At 38.8% G+C, this 21041-nt stretch overlaps 1 protein-coding gene across 2 annotated transcripts in view; it reads left to right on the forward strand.

The window, feature by feature from the left end:
• WDPCP (WD repeat containing planar cell polarity effector) overlaps window positions 1-21041 on the forward strand; it is a 496574-nt gene that overhangs the window by 176369 nt on the left and 299164 nt on the right. For both annotated transcript variants that reach the window (XM_032178078.2, XM_032178079.2), the window contains exon 10: window positions 9914-10526. In XM_032178078.2, coding sequence (XP_032033969.1) covers window positions 9914-10526 — 613 coding nt within the window. The remainder of the gene's footprint in view (window positions 1-9913; window positions 10527-21041) is intronic.

Genomic DNA, 21041 nt, shown 5'->3' on the forward strand with positions numbered 1-21041 from the left:
GCACAATGTGCAGGTTTGTTACATATGTATCCATATGCCATGTTGGTGTGCTGCACCCGTTAACTCATCATTTAGCATTAGGTATATCTCCTAATGCTGTCCCTCCCCCCTCCCCAACCCCACAACAGTCACCGGAGTGTGATGTTCCCCTTCCTGTGTCCGTGTGTTCTCATTGTTCAATTCCCACCTGTGAGTGAGAACATGCGGTGTTTGGTTTTTTGTCCTTGCGATAGTTTACTGAGAATGATGGTTTCCAGTTTCATCCATGTCCCTACAAAGGACATGAACTCATCATTTTTTATGTTTGTTTTTTTCTTATTGATTTGTTTGAGTTCTTTGTAGATTCTAGATATTAATCCTTTGTCAGATGTACAGATAGTGAAGATTTTCTCCCACTGGGTTGTCTGTTTACTCTGCTGACTGTTCCTTTTGTTCTTTGCAAAAGCTCTGTTGTTTAATTAAGTCCCAGCTATTTATCTTTGTGTTTTTGTTTTAGTTTTTGAGACAGAGTCTCGCTCTGTAGCCCAGGCTGGATCTTGGCTCATTGCAAGCTCCACCTCCCAGGTTCACACCATTCTCCTGCCTCGGCCTCCTGAGTAGCTGGGACTACAGGCTCCCACCACCACACCTGGCTAATTTTTTTGTATTTTTAGTAGAGACGGGATTTCACCACGTTAGGCAGGATGGTCTCAATCTCCTGACCTCATGATCCACTCGCCTCAGCTTCCCAAAGTGCTGAGATTACAAGTGTGAGCCACCATGCCTGGCCTTATCTTTGTTTTTATTGCATTTGCTTTCGGGTTCTTGGTCATGAAATCCTTGCCTAAGCCCATGTCCAGAGGGGTTTTTCCAATGTTATCTTCTAGAATTTTTATAGTTTCAGGTTTTAGGTTTAGGTCCTTAATCCATCTTCAGTTGATTTTTGTATAAGGTGAGAGATGAGGATCCAGTTTCACTCTTCTACATGTGGCTAGCCAATTATTCTAGCATCATTTGTTGAATAGGGTGTCCTTTTCCAACTGTATGTTTTTGTATGCTTTGTCGAAGATCAGTTGGAGTATTTGGGTTTATTTCTGGATTCTTTATTCTGTTCCATTGGCCTGTGTGCCTATTTTAATACCAGTACCATGCTTTTTTGGTGATAGTTTGAAATCAGGTAGTGTGATGCCTCCAAATTTGTTCTTTTTGCTTAATCTTGGCTTTGGCTATGTGGGTTCTTTTTTGGTTCCATATGAATTTTAGAATTGTTTTTCTGATTCCATGAAGAATGATGGTGGTATTTTGATGGGGATTGGATTGAATTTGTAGATTGCTTTTGGCAGTATGGTCATTTTCACAACATTGATTCTACCCATCCATGAGCATGGGATGTGTTTCCATTTGTTTGTGTCATCTATGATTTCTTTCAGCAGTGTTTTATAATTTTCCTTGTAGAGATCTTTCGACTCCTTGGTTAGGTATATTCCTAAGCATTTTTTTTTTTGCAGCTATTATAAAAGGGGTTGAGTTCTTGATTTGATTCTCTGCTTGGATGCTGTTGTATAGAACTACTGATTTGTGTACATTAATCTTGTAGACAGAAACTTTGCTGAATTCTTTTATCAGTTCTAGGAGCTTTCTGGAGGAGTACTTAGGGTTTTCAAGGTAAATGATCATGTTGTCAGCAAACAGTGACAGTTTGACTTCCTCTTTACCAATTTGGTCGCTCTTTATTTCTTTCTCTTACCTGACTACTCTGGCTAGGACTTCCAGTACTATGTTGAAGAGGAGTGGTGAGAGTGGGCATCCTTGTCTTGTTCCAGTTTTCAGAGGGAATACTTTCAACTTTTCCCCATTCAGTATTATGTTGGCTGTGGGACTGTCATAGATGGCATTTATTACATTGAGGTATGTCCCTTGTGTGCCAATTTTGCTGAGAGTTTTAATCATAAAGGGATGCTAGATTTTGTTGAATGCTTTTTCTGTATCTATTGAGATGATCATGTGATTTTTGTTTTTAATTCTGTTTATGTGGTGTATCACATTTATTGACTTGCATATGTTAAACCATCCCTGCATCCCTGGTATGAAACCCACTTGATCATGGTGGATTACCTTTTTGATGTGTTGTTGGATTCAGTAAGCTATTATTTTGTTAAGGAGTTTAGCATCAATGTTCATCAAGGATACTGGTCTGTAGTTTTCTTTTTTGGTTATGTCCTTTCCTGGTTTTGGTATTAGGGTGATGCTGGCTTCATAGAATGAAGTAGGGAAGGTTCTTTCTTTCTCTATCTTGTGGAGTAGTATCAAAAGGATTGGTACCAATTCTTCTTTGAATGTCTGTTAGAATTCTGCTGTGAATCCATCTGATCCTGGACATTTTTTTGTTGGTAATTTTTAAATTACCATTTCAATCTCACTGCTTGTTATTGGTCTGTTCAAGGTATCTAATTCTTCCTGACTTAAGCTAGGAGGGTTGTATTTTTCCAGGAATTTTTCCTTCTCTTCTAGGTTTTCTAGATTATGTGTGTAAAGGTGTTCACAGTAGCCTTGAATGATCTTTTGTATTTCAGTGGTATCAGTTGTAATGTCTCCTTTTTTATTTATTAGTGAGGTTTATTTGGATTTTCTCTCTTCTTTTCTTGGTTAATCTTGCTAATGGTCTATCACTTTTATTGATCTTTTCAAAGCACCAGCATTTATCTTTTGTATTTTTGTTTGTTTAAATTTCTTTTAGTTTTGCTCTGATCTTGGTTATTTCCTTTCTTCTGCTGGGTTTGGGTTTGGTTTGTTCTTGTTCCTGTAATTCCTTGAGGTGACTTTAGAATGTCAGTTTCTGCTCTTTCAGTCTTTTTGATGTAGGTGTTTAGGGCTATGAACTTTCCTCTTAGCACCACCTTTGCTGTATCCCAGAGGTTTTTGTAGGTTGTGTCATTGTCGTTCAGTTCGAAGAATTTTTTTAATTTCCATCTTGACTTCGTTTTTGACCCAATGCTTATTCAGGAGCAGGTTATTAAATTTCCATGTATTTGCAAGGTTTTGAAGGTTCCTTTTGGAGTTGATTTTAGTTTTATTCTACTGTGGTCTGAGAGAGTGTTTGATATTTCAATTTTCTTCAATTTATTGAGGTTCATTTTATGGACTGTCATGTGGTTTATCTTGGAGAAGGTTCCATGTGTTGTTGAATAGAATGTGTATTCTGCGGTTGTTGGATGAAATATTCTGTATGTTAAGTCATTTGTTCCAAAGTATAGTTTAAATCCATTTTTTCTTTGTTCACTTTTTGTCTTGATGACCTGTATGGTGCTGTCAGTGGAGTATTGAAGTCCCCCTCTATTATTGTGTTGCTATCTATCTCATTTCTTAGGTCAATTAGTAATTGTTTTATAAATTTGAGAGCTCCAGTGTTAAGTGCATATATGTTTAGGACTGTGATATTTTCCTGTTGGACAAGGTCTTTTACCATTATATAACGTCCCTCTTTGTCTCTTTTAACTGCTGTTGCTTTAAAGTTTATTTTGTCTGATATAAGAATAGCTATCCCGGCCGGGCGCGGTGGCTCACGCTTGTAATCCCAGCACTTTGGGAGGCCGAGGCGGGCGGATTACGAGGTCAGGAGATCGAGACCATGGTGAAACCCCGTCTCTACTAAAAAAATACAAAAAATTAGCCGGGCGTGGTGGCGGGCGCCTGTAGTCCCAGCTACTCGGAGAGGCTGAGGCAGGAGAATGGCATGAATCCGGGAGGCGGAGCTTGCAGTGAGCCGAGATTGCGCCACTGCACTCCAGCCTGGGCGACAGAGCAAGACTCTGTCTCAAAAAAAAAAAAAAAAAAGAATAGCTATCCCTACTCACTTTTGGTGTCCATTTGCATGAAATGCCTTTTTCCATCCCTTTACTTGAAGTTTATGTGAGTCCTTATGTGTTAAATGAGTCTCCTGAAGGTGGCAGGTGGTTGGTAGGTGAGTTCTTACCCATTCTGTAGTTCTGTATCTTTTAAGTGGAGCATTTAGGCCGTTTACATTCAACGTTAGTACTGAAATGTCAGGTACCCTTGCATTCACAGTGCTATTTGTTGCCTGTGTACTTTTGGTTTTTTGTTTATTGTTTTGCTTTATAAGTTGTATTTTTGTTTTATAGGTCCTGTGTCATTTATGCTTTAAAGGTGTTCTGTTTTGATGTGTTTCCAGGATTTGTTTCAAGATTTAGAGCTCCTTTTAGCAGTTCTTGTAGTGGTTGCTTGGTAGTGGCAAATTATCTTAGCATTTGTTTGTCTGAAAAAGACTGTTATCTTTCGTTCAAATATGATGCTTAGTTTTAATGGATACAAAATTCTTGACTGATAATTGTTTTGTTCAAGGAGGCTGAAGATAGGACCCCAATACCTTCTAGCTTGTAGGGTTTCTGCTGAGAAATCTGCTGTTAATCTGATAGGTTTTCCTTTTTAGGTTACCAGGTGCTTCTGTTTCACAGCTCTTAAAATTCCCTCCTTCGTCTTAACTTTGGATAACCTGATGACAATGTGCCTAGGCAATGATCTTTTTGCGATGAATTTCCCAGATGTTTTCTGTGCTTCTTGTATTTGGATGTCTAGGTCCCTAGCAAGGCTGGGGAAGTTTTCCTTGATTATTCCCCCAATTATGTTTTCCAAACTTTTCGAATTCTCTTCTTCCTCAGGAACACCAATTATTCTTAGGTTTGGTCATTTAATGTGATCGCAGACTTCTTGGAGGCTTTGTTCATATTTTCTTATTCTTTTTTCTTTGCCTTTATTGGAAGACTTTGTCTTCTAGCTCTGAATTTCTTTCTTCTACTTGTTAATGCTATTGCTGAGACTTTCCAGAGCATTTTGCATTTCTGTAAGTGTTTCCAATGTTTCCTGAATTTTTCATTGTTTTTTCTTTAAGCTATCTATTTCCTTGAATATTTCTTCTTTCACTTCTATCGTTTTTCAAATTTCCTTACATTAGGATTCACCTTTCTCTGGTCCCTCCCTGATTAGCTAAATAACTAACTTCCTGAATTCTTTTTCAGGTAAATCAGGGATTTCTTCTTGGTTTGGATCCATTGCTAGTGAACTAGTGTGATCTTTTGGGGGTACTAAAGAGCCTTGTTGTGTCCTCTTACCAGAGTTGGTATTCTGGTTTCTTCTCATTTGGGTAGGTTCTGTCAGAGGGAAGGTCTAGGGTTGAAGGCTGTTGTTCAGATTCTTTTGTCCCTCTGGGTGTTCTCTTGATGTAGTACTCTCCCCCTTTTCCTATGGATGTGGCTTCCTGTGAGCCAAACTGCAGTGATTGTTGTCTCTCTTCTGTGTCTAGCCACCGAGGAAGTCTACCTGGCTCCGGTCTGGTACTGGGGGTTGTCTGCACAGAGTCCTGTGATGTGAACCATCTATGGGTCTCTCAGCCATGGATACCAGTGCCTGTTCTGGTGGAGGTAGCAGGGGATGCAGTGGACTTTGTGAGGGTTCTTAGCTTTGGTGGTTTAATGCTTTATTTTAGTGGTCGTTGGCCTCCTGCCGGGAGGTGGCGCTTTCCAGAGAGCATCAGCCGTGGTAGTATGGAGAGGGAACTGCGGTGAGCAGGGCCGTAGAACTCCCAAGATTATATGCCCTTTGTCTTCCACTACCAGGGTGGGTAGGGAAGGACCATCAGGTGGGAGCAGGGCTAGGTGTGTCTGAGCTCAGACTCTCCTTGGGTGGGTGTTGCTGTGGCTGCTGTGGGGGAGGGGGGTGAGATTCCCAGGTCACTGGATTTGTGTACCTAGGAGGATTATGGCTGCTTCTGCTGAGTCATGCAGGTTGTCAGGGAAGTTGGGGAGAGCCGGCAGTCACAGGCCTTACCCAGTTCCACACAAACCAGAGGGCCTGTCTCACTCTCACTGCCCCACACAACAGTCCCAAGTCTGTTTCCAGGCAGTGGGCGAGCCAGGCTTGAAAACTTGCCCAAGGCTACCTGCCTCCTAGCTGTGAAAGAAAAGGGCTTGCTTCTCCCCTTGCCTGTGGAGTTTGCATCCCAGATGTCCAGGAGGCTTCTTGTCCCGTTCAAATTGTTATACAGTTCAGCTAGAGATTTCCTTCTCCCTATGGAGTTTTACCCGTCTTTCCTCTGGCCACCCCCTCAATGGATCCCTATGGTACCAGGTAGGAATGGCCTGCTTGGGGACATAGTGAGCTCCCAGGGCCTTTTTGCTGCTTCCACTACCCCTGTATTTTGCTCCACCCTCTAAATTGACTCACCTCCAGTTAAGGTCAGAAACCTCTCCTGCAAATAGACCTTCAGTTTCTCCATTCTGGGGGTGTGTTCAGGAGACGAGGCTCTCCCTTTCCCACTTCCGCAGTTGGGGCACTCACAGTATTTGGGGTGTCTCCTGGGTCCTGCAGGAGCAGTCTGCTTCCTTCAGAGAGTCTGTGGCTCTTCTCAGGACTGCTGGTTTGTTCTTGCAGTCTATCTGGGCTAAAATTCACAGTGCGAGCCTCCACATACTCCTCTGTCTGGAGGTGCACTCTAGATCTGCCTCCCATCCACCTCTACTTTTTACCCTGTTTTCTTGGTGAAACTACAGAGCCTATTAGAGAGCGCCTCACAAACTTTGGAAACAAGGAGGCCTGGGATCCTTTTTTCTGGATCATGAACGTAACTTGTTCAAGTCCAAGACTGCCATCTGTTTGGGCCCCTTCTTTTAGGCTGCCTCTTTGTGAGTACAGGCTCTACTTGACATCACCTGGCCTCTCAATCATCTGCCCTAAGGCTTCCTTTATAAATCTGTAAGCTTTCTGGAAGTATGATATTTCAACCAGCGTTACAATTTTCTTTTAATTCATAGTTTAAGAAACTTCCTAGCAGCACAGTTTTTGGCTAGCTGCTACACAGGTACAAAAAAGTGTAAAATATTTAAGACATCATTTTTTTAAAGATGCCATCCAGCTAGAAGGAATTCAAGAAACGAGGATACTTTTGGTGTAGCATATATGTAAGTACGGTTAGTTAAGTATGGTTGGTAGGACAAACAGAGTGTGTAGGTGAAGATTGTGGATTTCAGGCAAAAGGCATGAATGAAGTTATAGAGCAGGGAAAATGTGGGGCAGGTTTAGTTTGAACTTGGAGTAGGAGTCCCGGAGGGGAGACTGTAGGAGATAATACTGGAATTTGCAAAGCAGATCATGTCCCTCCTTTGTTCAAAACTTACAGCTTCTCATCTGATTTAGAGAAAAAGTCTAAGTCCCTAGTGGCCTACAAGCTATCACACAATATCCTCCCTGTGCCTCAATTCCCATTTCCCATGACTTTCTTCCTTGCTTCCCCTTCTCTAGCTATATTAGTCTCCTTGATCTGGCCAATAGAGATTCCACCTCAGGGCTTGTTTCCTCTGCCTGAAGCTCTCCTTTCCCACATGGCTGCATGGCTCACGCCTCTTTCAGGTTACCTTTATCAGAGAGGTCTGTCTTGATCTCTCTGTATCACACCCCGAGCCCCACTCCAGCCACTTCCTATTCCCTGTACTTTGCTTTATTTTACTTCATAGTGTTTAGGATATCTATATGCTTTTATTATTATTGCCTTTGTTTTTGCTATTAGGGTGTGATGGTGTGTGGAAAGTGCTACCCCCAAATACAGCATTTTTGGCATACTGAATGTTTAAAGCTAAAGGAAATTGAGAAGACCACAGAAGCAGAAAGGTCCCTTTGTCTTTGTCATTCTCTTTCTCTGACATCCTTCCACCTTTCTCCCCTGAAGCCATGAAAAGAATTCTCTGACCTAAAAGTAGATCATAAGACCCTCATGTGACAAGTGTCTGCCCTATACATGGAGGAAAGGAATGAGTACACAGAGACACAGAGAAAAATCTGAACAAATAGGACTTGCTAAGTTCCCCTCAGTACATTAGGTCATATCTGCTTTTTGTCCACTCATACTTCTACATGACTATCCATTCTTTATCAAACCTAAGCAGAAAATAAACAGTTTTCCCTGGTTCTTTGGGTCTTCATTTCTGAAGGCACCTGTGTTGCATAAAACTTTGGTTACATAAAATTGTTAAGCTTTTCTCTTATTAATCTGTCTTTTGTTATGGGGGGTCAGCTACGAACCTTGTGATAGGAGGGAAATATATTACTTTTTCTCCTTTACAAGTGTATGCCCCTGATCGAGAAGATTTTACGCACTGTCGTATCCCTGGCCCCCAGAACCAGTGCCTGGCACGTGGCTCATATTCAAATATTTATTGGACAAAAAAGAAAATGACTGCAGCAAAAAGAGTGTGAGGGAGGGAAGGAGTTGGATATGGATCCTATGATAGTTTATGTTCCAGGCAAAGGAATAAAAATTTAACGTATTAGTCAGTGGGTAGCCACTGAACGATCTGAAGAGTGGAGTAAAGGCAAAAGCATTTAGTTTAGGAAGATTAATTTGGTGATAAGGTGTAGGATGGATTTTTTTTAAGTCACATGAACTCCCCAACCCTCCCCAATCCAGCACTCTGCCACACAGCTCTATGTGCTTTTTTAAAAAATGACTTTTAATCTTGAAATAGTTTGACTCACATGAAATTGCTAAACAGTACAGTAAATGCTCTTTCTGTACTTTCCCCCAGTTTCCCCAGTGACATCTTACATTACTGCAATACACTGTCAAATACAGGAAAATGACCTTGTTACTATACTGTTAACTCAGGTGCAGACCTTAGATGGATTTCATCAGATTTTACATGCACCTTTTCTGGGGGATGTACAGTTCTATAACATTTTAATGTGTAGATACATGTTTTTTAATATTTCCGGGTCTGACCTTCTTTAACACCACTCTCCTGGTTCTTGGACTCCCGTCATTTACATATGAATAAAGTGGATGGCCTGTTGTTTTATTTGATGTTCTTCTGCATTGTGTTCCAGGTTGGTAGATAGCCTTTCCTTTCTACACCAAAGATGCTTTTAAAATTTTACTCCACCAGGATTGACAAATCATATTGCAGTTGTCCCTCGATATATGTGGATGATCGGTTCCAGGACCACCCCCACCAACACACACACACACACACACACACACACACACACACACACACAGTATACCAAAATCTGCATATACTTAGCCTTGTGGAACTCAAGTATATGAAAAGTCAGCCCTCTGTTTACATAGATTTCCCACATACTGGGAATACTGTATTTTCTATTTGCATTTGGTTGAAAAACATCCACCTATAAGTGGACCCTACAGTTCAAACTCATGTTGTTCAAGGACCGACTATATATACTAGGTCTTAATTTTTTAATGTTTATTTTAAAACTAGTACATTACATTATTTCTTTCTATTGGTCACTTGTCTACTTAGAATTCCTTTATATCCTTTCTGATAGTAAAATATTTCCACAAGATTGTTAACAGGGTTCTAAAGTTTTTTCCTTTGTCTAACCAGCCCTACTAATTAGGAATATATGTCTTATAAACAATTTAGCAATAATTGCAGAATTGACAAGGGTGGTAGGTTGAAGGAGATTAACTAATTATTTAAAGTCCAACTTTGTGTTGGTAAGTTCTTATTCATTCTTTTTAACTTTTTAAGATATTCTGCTAGCCATATTATATTACTAAAAGCTGACTTTCTTAGTTTTTATGTACTGTGGGACATATTTAAAGTGATTTACAGGCCTTCCAAAACAAATTGTTAAAGTTAAAATCTTATAGTTTAATTCTTGCAGCTGTGCTATATGTATATTTTTTATTTTTTTAAGACAGGATCTCACTGTGTCACTATATATATTTATATATGTGCTGTATGAGATAGATGTGCTATATATACTTTATATACTTATATGTTGCTGATGTTTAATATAGTAATTGATGTTCTTTAATAGGTTTCTGAATAAATATGCAGGCCTAGGTGTGAAGTTGAAGAAAAACCAAAGTTTATCTGAATGTACTTGATATATTTCTTAACAGGTTCTGAGTTCTGTCCGCACAGAATGGGACCCACTGGATGTTCGCTTTGGCACCAGACAGCCTTATCAGGTGTTCACAGTGGAGCACTCCATAAGTGTAGACAAAGAGCCCATGGCTGACAGCTGCATCTATGAATGCATTCGGAATAAAATCCAGTGTGTGTCAGTCACCAGAATACCACTAAAGTCAAAGGCCATCAGTTGCTGCAGGAATGTTACTGAAGACAAACTGATTCTGGGCTGTGAAGATTCTTCGCTAATTCTTTATGAAACTCACCGTAGAGTGACTCTCTTAACACAGACTGAACTTTTTTTGCCTTCGTTAATAAGCTGCCACCCAAGTGGTGCCATTCTGCTAGTTGGCAGCAACCAAGGGGAGTTGCAAATTTTTGATATGGCTCTATCCCCTATTAACATCCAACTATTGGCTGAAGACCGCTTACCCAGGGAGACTCTGCAATTCAATAAATTATTTGATGCCTCCAGCAGTCTTGTTCAAATACAATGGATAGCTCCTCAGGTTGTTTCTCAGAAGGGTGAAGGTAGTGATATCTATGATCTCCTCTTCCTCAGGTTTGAAAGAGGACCTTTGGGTGTGCTGTTGTTTAAACTAGGTAAGTCAAGGAAAGTGATGAGTAAGTAAATTAAAATGTTTATGATAGTGACATAATTAAGGCAATAAAACTATTCTTAGAATATAGATTTTTCTATTTATCATCCCATAAATATGTTTGCCTTGCAAATATCCATATAGTTTCCTTTTGTGGATGACTTTCTAACTGCCAAAGGAACACTAGATATTGAATAATTTGGAAATTGCACTAATTGGCAATCATGATGCTTCAAAAGCCCTTTTACATTTGATATGCTCTAAAATAAACTACACTACTAAATAATTCCTTAAGAAATGGACATGTGAATATTTGAAAAGGACTTACTTTGTCCATTGAAAAATTCTGTGTTGTAGGAATGGAATAACTTTTCTATAAAAATTATTTCAGATTATTGGTGTCTGTTGCTTCCCAGACTGGAATTGTGTGAAGCAAGTGTTTTAAAAGAAAGCAGATATTTAGTTAGAATTTGCTGAAGATACCTGTATAACTTTATTTTAGTTTCTCTTTTGGATAAAAATATTCAAAAGGATAGATATTTTTATAGATGTTGATAAGTTAATAGCTATAAAATTATATATTAATGTAGCCCGTTTCAACCAAGAGAATTTTTTTTTAACTTTTATGTAGGTTTGTGGGTACACATGCAGATTTGTTATATAGGTAAATGTGTCATGGGGGTTTGTTGTACATATTATTTCATCACACAGGTATTAAGCCCAGTACCCAATAGTTATCTTTTCTGCTTCTCGCCCTCCTCATATCCTCCTCCCTCAAGTAGACCCCAGTGTCTGTTTTTTTCTTCTTTGTGTTCATAAGTTCTTGTCATTTAGCTCCCACTTATAAGTGAGAACATGCGGTATTTGGTTTTCTGTTTCTGCATTAATTTGCTAAGGATAATGGCATTCAGCCCCGTCCAAGTTCCTGCAAAAGACATTACCTCGTTCTTTTTAATGGCTGCATGGTATTCCACAGTGTACCACATTTTCTTTATCCAATCTGTGATTGACGGGCATTTAGGTTGATTCTGTGTCTTTACTATTGTGAATGGTGCTGCAACAAACATTTGTGTGCATGTATCTTTATGGCAGAATGATTTATATTCCTCTGGATATATACCCAATAATGGGATTCCTAGGTCAAATAGTAGTTCTGCTTTTAGCTCTTTGAGGAATTGCTGTATTGCTTTCCACAATGATTGAACTAATTTACACTCCCCCCTCACAGTGCATAAGCATTCCCTTTTTTCCACAACCTTGCCAGCATCTGTTATTTTTTTACTTTTTAATAATAGCCATTCTGTGTGGACCTGGGAGGCAGAGCTTGCAGTGAGCCGAGATCGTGCCACTGCACTCCAGCCTGGGTGACAGAGCAAGACTCCGTCTCAAAAAAAAAATAGCCATTCTGACTGGTGTGTGATGGTATCTCATTGTGGTTTTAGTTTGCATTTCTCTAATAATCAGTGATACTGAGCTTTTTTTCATATGCTTCTTGGCTGCATGTATGTCTTCTTTTGAGAAGTGTCTGTTCATGTCCTTTGCCATTTTTATTTTTATTTTACTTTAAGTTCCAGGATACATGTGCAGAACGTGCAAGTTTGTTACGTAGGTATACATGTGCTGTGGTGGTTTGCTACACCTATCAACCTGTCATCTAGGTTTTAAGCCCTGTGTGCCTTAGGTATTTGTCCTAATGCTCTCCCTCTCCTTGCCCCCCACCCCCAACAGGCCCTTGTGTGTGTTGTTCCTCTCCCTGTGTCCATGTATTCTCATTGTTCAACTCTCACTTATGAATGAGAAAATGTGATGTTTGGTTTTCTTTTCCTGTGTTAGTTTGCTGAGGATGATGGCTTCCAGCTTCATCCATGTCCCGGCAAAGGACATGATCTCATTCTTTTTTATGGCTGCATAGTATTCCATGGTGTATATTCCACATTTTCTTTATTCAGTCTATTATTGATGGGCATTTGGTTGGTTCCATGTCTTTGCTATCATAAATAGTTGTGTAATAAACATACGTGTGCATGTGTCTTTATAGTAGAATGATTTATATTCCTTTGGGTATATACTCAGTAATGGGATTGCTGGGTAACATGGTATTTCTGGTTCTAGATCCTTGAGGAATCACCACACTGTCTTCCACAATGGTTGAACTAATTTACATGCCCAGCAGTGTAAAAGTGTTCCTATTTCTCCACAGCCTCACCAGAATCTATTGTTTCTTGACTTTTTTTATTTTTGAGACAGAGTCTCCCTCTGTCACCCAGGCTGGAGTGCAGTGGTGTGATCTCAGCTCACGGCAACCTCCACCTCCTGGGTTCAAGCGATTCTCCTGCCTCAGCCCCCTGAGTAGCTGGGATTACAGGCATGTGCCACCACGCCTGGCTAATTTTTATATTTTTAGTAGAGACAGAGTTTCACCATGTTGCCCAGGCTGGTCTCAAACCAGCCTCAAGTGGTCTTGAGCTGGTCTCAACCTAAAGTGATCTGCCTGCCTCAGCTTCCCAAAGTGCTGGGATTACAAGTGTGAGCCACCACACCTGGCCTCTTGACTTTCTAAATAATCACCATTCTGAACTGATGTGAGATGTATCTCATTGTGGTTTTGATTTGCATTTCTCTAATGATCAGTGATGATGAGCTTTTGTTCATGTTTGTTGGCTGCATAAATGTCTTCTTCTGAGAAGTGTCTGTTCGTATCCTTTGCCCACTTTTTGATGGGGTTGTTTGTTTTGTTCTTATAAATTTGTTTAAGTTCCTTATAGATTCTGTATATTTATTAGACCTTTGTCAGATGGGTAGATTGCAAAAATTTTCTCCCATTCTGTAGTTTGCCTGTTCACTCTGATGATAGTTTCTTTGGCTGTGCAGAGGCTCTTTAATTTAATTAGATCCCATTTGTCAGTTTTGGCTTTTGTTGCAATTGCTTTTGGTTTTTTCGTCATGAAGTCTTTGCTCATGCCTGTGTCCTGAATGGTATTACCTAGGTTTTCTTCTCGGGTTTTTATGATTTGGGGTTTTACATTTAAGTCCTTTATCCATTTTGAGTTAATTTTTGTGTAAGGTGTAAGGAAGGGGTCAGTTTCAGTTTTCTGCATATAGCTAGCCAGTTTTCGCAGCACCATTTATTAAATAGGGGATCCTCTCCCCATTGCTTGTTTTTGTGTCAGGTTTGTTGAAGATCAGATAGTTGTAGATGTGTGGTGTTATTTCTGAGGTGTCTCTTCTTTCTGTTCTATTGGTCTATATATTTGTTTTGGTACCAGTACCATGCTGTTATGGTTACTGTAGACTTTAGTATAGTTTGAAGTCAGGTAGTGTGATGCCTCCAGCGTGTTCTTTTTGCTTAGGATTGTCTTGGCTGTATGGGCTCCTTTTTGGTTCCATATGAAATTTAAAGTAATTTTTTCTAATTCTGTGAAGAATGTCAATGGTAGTTTTATGGGAATAGCATTGAATCTGTAAATTACTTTGGCTTTGCCTACTTTTTAATGGGTTTGTTTGTTTTTCTCTTGTAAGTTTGTTTAAGTTCCTTATAGATGCTGGATATTAGACGTTTGTCAGACACAGTTTACAAATATTTTCTCCCATTCTGTAGGTTGTCTGTTTACTCTATGCATAGTTTCTTTTGTTGTAATTGCTTTTGGCGTCCTTGTCATGAACTCTTTGCCTGTTGTCCAGGATAGTATTGCCTAGCTGTCTTCCAGGATTTCTATACTTTTGGGTTTTATATTTAAGTCTTTAATCCATTTCCAGTTGATTTTTATGTATCAACCAAGAGACTTTAAAATAAAATTTTATTATGATGATTCACTTGCCTATTGTAGCTTTGCATTACTAGCTGTGCCCTGAAATATATGATATACTTTAGGTAGATTTCTACAATTTAACATTCTTGAGAGAACCTCACTTAGATGTAAAAAATAAATTTTAATTAATGTACATTATGGCTACTTGAAAACATAGAAAGGTAAATACATTTTAAAACCCTTTATGGAATTTGGCTCTGTGACACAAAGTTAGGTTTTTAAAGACATTGTAGTGTTTGTTAAATAGCTTTCAATTTACTTTGTTTTTTTTCATGGAGCTGCTTGTCTCTGAAGTTGAATACATGAAATAAATCTAGTGAACATGATTCGATTTACCTGAAAGATATAATGCATACAATGTGAGACCTATGTTCTTTTCACATAATAAAAATGCAGCTAAATCTATTCATAATGTTAATATTGTTCAAGAAAAAAATGTTTGGAGTCTCATTTATCATGAGATAATCCAGTTATACTTTGCCTAACTACATGTTTAACAGTTGTATGTCTCCATACACAACACTAATTAAAGTGGATGTTTGATGTTTTGCGTGTCTGTTAAAACACACACACATGCATGCACTCATGCTCTCTCTCACACACTCTCTCTCTTCCCGCCCCCCGCCCTTCTTTCTCTCTCTCTCTCAATCTCTCCTTTCACCATCTAAATTACCCAGTTACCTGTCAAACAGAAGGCTTTCTGCCCATGTACACCTAGCTTTTCTTCAGCCCTCCCTTGTGGGCCTACTCACAACAGCTTTGCAAAAAGCACAGCTTTCTCTTCCTATCTCTAGCACATTTGCCTTCTTACTAAAGTAAACAGGCTCTCAGTGTAGGGATTTAGAGGGCTTCCTGCTAATTGCCAGCTTGTAAACTTAATTGGACTGTCTCCCTGGGCACTGTTCCTAAATCAATTAGGCAATGAGTTGGCTGTCACCTCTTTTTCCCAAGAAGGTCTCTTGGAAGAGAATTATCCAATAGAAGTCAAGCATTCAAATGAAAAGGTGATAACTTTTGCAACTGACATTTATCATTTAAATTTTACTTTCAATATGACTCTTAAGTTTTATAGAATAGGGAAATTGTACAGTCTTATAGGCTCTTTAAAAGATCTAAATGTGGAATTTCCAAGGATTTTTTAAAGTTTTGTTTCTCATTTTTAATGTATAAGATTAATATTTATTACAAATTATTTTTCCTGGGAAGAGTAGATTCCTTGAAATAGAAGATTCCAACTAGCAGATTTTTTAAAGAAAACCCAGTATAAAGAACAGATTTTTCTTATGATCTGCTACTAAATACATCCAAAAAAATTAATATACTTCTTGAATTTGTCAGTGCTGATTCTGGGCATCCATGTGGAGTTTTCATGTATAATTCAAGTTACTGCATATATAAACAGGTAGTTGCATGTGCAGTTTTCCCACTAGGGAGCATTTATGAGATTTTTTTTTTCAGATGCTTGTTATGCAAGCCTTTGGAAAATTTGACATGAAAGGTGTAGCTTACAATTTAAAATTGTAAAGATAGATCATGGGTCGTAGTTTAAAATAGAATGCTTTCATATGTAAACGTGACAGTGCCTAATGCCAATATGCTTAGATTTTTTGGAGTTAGACTCTTAGATTAGGTCAGTTAATGTAATGTTGAAGGAACATTGCTCCAAGGCTAGAGCTTCCATTTCTTAATCCTTACAATGATCACATAAATGTGTTGGGCATTAAAAGTCCATCATTCTTGTTATTAGAAGAATTCAAAGATTATGTCTTCCTTAGGAGGTAATTAGAAGTATCATTACATGGAAGCCAAGAAATGTTGTTTTATAGAAAGCAATATGTATTCAGAATCTCTTTATGTGGCAATAATTATAACATTTCTTCATATATAGAGTGAGATTAATTTTAAAAAGTGGAGGCCCTAATTATACTACTAAGATATTAAAGCTTTTCCATTCTCACCAGTACCTTTTCCAACCTTCACTGTTCTCCTTAAACTCACATTATCAGCTCCCTATTCCTCTCAACGGAGCATCTCACCTTTTGTCAGTTCATTAAGTTTATCTGCTTCTTACCACGCCCCCACTCAACCACTTATCAATATGCACATGAATCTTTCCCTCTCAGTTCAGTGAAAAAGGATCCCTTCCTCTTGTCCAAGACTAGTGCCACTACTATTTTCTCTGTGGATCCCATAACATTCCCTTTGACACCTTTACTTTGTCACCCTCCCCGGCCCCATCTATCTTGGAACAGCAGCAGATAAACAGGCCCAAGCTACACCATAAAAACAGACTAACGAAACTTTTCCTTAAAATGGTTTCCCCTCTGTTACTGATCTAATATTCACCTTTTTTTCATAGCCAAACTCATTGAAATAATACCGAACATTGCCTTTTCTCTGCTTCACTTCTCACTCCTCGGAACACTGCTCTGGCTGTATCTTCCGCGGTGTCTTGGAACTGCTCTTAGAAAAGTCACCAGTGACTTCCTACTTGATAAATACATTTCTCTTATGTTGTTTGATGACTTTTCAGCATTTGATGGTTGCTGACCACTTCTACTATCACAGAACCCTCATCAAACAGCCTTCTATGATCCCAAATGCAAGTTTCTATCACTTTTTTATGCTCTTCTTCTGCCTACTCATGAAAATGTTGAGGCCATCCAGGGTTCCATTTTTAGCCCTCATTTTGTGCAGGTTTAGACTTTATTTTCAGTTTTGTTATCTGATCTCTGACTCCAGCCCAGACCATTCCTGACTCCACATCCACATATTCATCTGGCTTGCTGAATACCTTCTCTTGGATGTACATGTGTGCCTTAGACTCATTATGTGCAGACATAAAGTCATCTTTTTTCTCTCCAACCCTGCTTTTCCTCTTGTATTCTTCTTTTTGGTGAACGGTACAATTATTCAGATGGAACGTCCAAGTCAAAAGTCGTTCTAGAATCCTCCCTCACTCCTAATGCCACATCCAATTAGTGACCAAATCCTATCGATTCGTCCTTCTAAATACAGTCAAAACATTTCATTTAATTCAGCCTCAATGTCATTGCTTTAATGTAGACCTTCTCTGTTTTACCATGATCAAGCAGAGGTCCTGTATCTATATTCTTCTGCCTTCCAGTCTTGTCATCCTACTCCGCAGTTAATCCCCTGAGTGCTATCCTAGTGATCTAACAGTACAGATTTGGTCATGGATTCTCCAGCTTGAAATACTTCATGTCTTTTGTGGGAACATGGATGGAGCTGGGGGTATTATACCTTAGCAAACAAACGCAGGAATGAAAACCAAATACTGCATGTTCTTACTTATAAGTGGGAGCTAAATGCTAACAACTCATGAACACAAACAAATGAACAGCAAACACTGGGGTCTACTTGAGGGTGGAGTTTGGGAGGAGGGAGAGAAGCAGAAAAGGTAACTATTGGGTACTGAACTTAATACCTGGGTGATGAAATAATCTGTTCAACAAGCCTCTGTGATATGAGTTTACCTACGTAACAAACCTTCACATGTATCCCCAGACCTAAAATAAAAGTTAAAAAAAAAAAAAGAAATACTTCAGTGGTTGATAAGCCCTTTCCTGCCACTTGGTCTTTATCTCCCCAGCTGAGTTGCACCAGTGTAGCTTCCTAGCCCTGGTGTGTGCTCTCACACTCACTCCTTCCATGTTGGTGATGACAGTATTCCCTTTGCCTAAAGTGTCCCCACAGTGCCCTCATAGAGTGTGCAAAGTTAGGAAAAGTTTAAATGTTCAAGTGATGATGTTAAAAAAGAGGTAATTAAAGCTAACATCTTCACTCTCATAGAATTGTTAAAATCACAGGCAACGTGTGTATGTGTGTGTATGTCTGTCTGTCTCTCTTTCTAAAGAACAAACAGCATGATTTTTCTCTTAGAAATTTGGTACAAAGCAATTTTCCTCAAGAGTTATTTTCAAAGAGTTATTTTAACATTATACTTTACCCAAGTGGTATTAGGTAATTTATTGCTGAAAATGCTAGACACTTTGTTAGATGCCTAGTCATCTTAAAATTGGATCTCATATCATTTAAAATGAATTTTTATTCTAGACAGCATTCTACTTTCTTCAAACTAGAGTGATGATGAATTTTAAAATGCAGTTTATTGAGGTATAATTTACCTACATAAAATACACACATTTAAAATGTACAGTTAAGGCCAGGCGCGGTGGCTCATACCTGTAATCCCAGCACTTTAGGAGGCCGAGGTGGGCGGATCACCTGAGGTCAGGTGTTTGAGACCAGACCAACATGGTGAAACCTGTCTCTACTAAAAATACAAAAAAATTACGTGGGTATGGTGGCACATGCCTGTAATCCCAGCTATTCAGAAGGCTGAGACAGGAGAACCGTTTGAACCCAGGAGGCAGAGGATGCAGTGAGCCAAAATCGCGCCATTGCACTCCAGCCTGGGCAGCAAGAGCAAAACTCCTTCTCAAAAAAAAAAAAAAAAAAAAAAAAAAAAGTACAGTTCAATGAGTTTTGACAAATGTATATACCCTGATGATTACCACCACAATCATAATATAGAACATTTCCATCATCCCAAAAAATTCTCTCAAGGCCCTTTTCAGTTAATTCCCACCTCTCCAGAAGCTGATGAGCATTGATATGCTTTCCATTATAATAGATTATATTTGCTCATGTCCTTTGCAGCAACATGCATGGAGCTAGAGGCCATTATCCTAAGTGAAATGGCTATAAAACAAAGTCAAAAACTGCACATTCTCATTTATAGGTGGGAGCTAAACAGTGGGTACACATGGACATACAGAGTGGCATAATAGACACTGGAGACTCCAAAAGGTGAGAGGGTGGGAGAGGGTTGAGGGATGAAATACTGCCTATTGAGTACAATGTTCACTATTTGGGTGATAGGTACGGTAAAAGCCCAGACTTCATCAATGCAATGTATCTATGTAACACAAGTACACTTGTATCCCTAAATCTATAAAAAACATTTTTTAGGTAAAAAAATAGATTCGATTTGCCTTTTCTAGAATTTCATAGAAATGGGATCATGTAGTAGGTACTCTTGTGTCTTGGTACTTTCGCTCGGCATTATTCTGTGAGAATCTTCGATGTTAGTATGTATTTCTGTATTTTTTTGTTACATTACTGAACAGTAGGTCATTATGTCAATACACCACAATTTTTTTAACTTTTATTTTAGGTTCAGAGGTACATGTGCAGGGTTGTTTTATAGGTACATTGCGTGTCTTGGGGGTTTGGTGTACAGATTATTTCGTCACCCAGGTAATAAATACAGTATTCGATAGGCAGTTTTTTGATCCTTACCATCCTCCCCCCCTTCACCCTCAACTAGGCCCTGTTGTCTATTGTTCCCTTCTTAGTGTCTGTAAGTACTCAATGTTTAGCTCTCCTGTATAGGTGAGAAATGTGGTATTTGGTTTTCTATTCCTGTGTTATTTCATTTAGGATAATGGCCTCCAGCTGCATCCATCTTGCTGCAAAGCATATCATCTCATTCTTTTTTATGGCTATGTAGTATTCCATAGTGTATATGTACCACATTTTCTTTATCCAGTCTACCGTTGATGGGTATTTGGTTTGATTCCAAGTCTTTGCTATTGTGAATAATGCTGTGACAAACATACATGTGCATGTGTCTTTATAGTAGAACAATTTATATTTCTTTGAGTATATACCCAGTAATGAGATTGTTGGGTTGAATGGCAATTCTGTTTCAAGTTCTTTGAGAAATGCCCAAACTGCTTTCCACAATGTCTGAGCTAATTTACATTCCCACTAATAGTATATAAGCGTCCTCTTTTCTCTGCACCCTCCCCAGCATCTGTTTTTTTTTTTTTTTAGCTTATTAATAATGGCCATTCTGACTGGTATGAGATGGTATCTCATTGTGGTTTTGATTTGAATTTCTCTGATAATTAGTGATGTTGAGCATTTTTTCATATGGTTGTAGGCTGCATGTATGTCTTCTTTTGAAATGTCTATGTTCTTTGCCCACTTGTTAATGGGGTTGTTTGTGTTTTGGTTATTCATTTGTATGAGTTCCTTAAGATGCTGGATACTAAACCTTTGTCGGATGCATAATTTGCAAATATCTTCTCCCATTCTGTAGGTTGTCTGTTTACTCTGTTGATTGTTTCTTTTGCTGTGCAGAAGCTCTTTAGTCTCATTTGTCAATGTTTGGTTTCGTTGCAATTGTTTTTGGCACCTTTGTCATGAAATCTTTGCTGGGGCCTGTGCCCAAATGGTATTACCTAGGTTACCTTGCAGGATTTTCATAGTTTTAGGTTTTACACTTAAGTCTTTAATCCATCTTGAATTGATTTTTGTGTATGGTATAAAGGTGGGGTCCAGTTTCAATCTTCTGTATATGGCTAGCCAGTTATCCCAGCACAATATATTGAATAAGAAGTCTTTTCCCCGCTTGTTTTTGTTGACTTTGTCAAAGATCATATGGTCGTAGGTGTATAGCATTATTTCCGGGCTCTCTATTCTGTTTCGTTGGTCTCTGTGTCTGTTTTTGTACCAGTACCATGCTGTCTTGGTCACTGTAGCATTGTGGTATAGTTTGAAGTTGGGTATGTTGTGATGCCTCCAGCTTTGTTTTTTTTGTTTAGGATCACGTTAGCTATTCAGGCTCTTTTTTTGGTTCCATATGAATTTTAAATTAGTTTTTCTTTTTTTTTTCTCTT

This window comes from Hylobates moloch, unplaced genomic scaffold (genome assembly GCF_009828535.3).
Source record: "Hylobates moloch isolate HMO894 unplaced genomic scaffold, HMol_V3 SCAFFOLD_15, whole genome shotgun sequence".
Lineage (NCBI taxonomy): Eukaryota > Metazoa > Chordata > Mammalia > Primates > Hylobatidae > Hylobates > Hylobates moloch.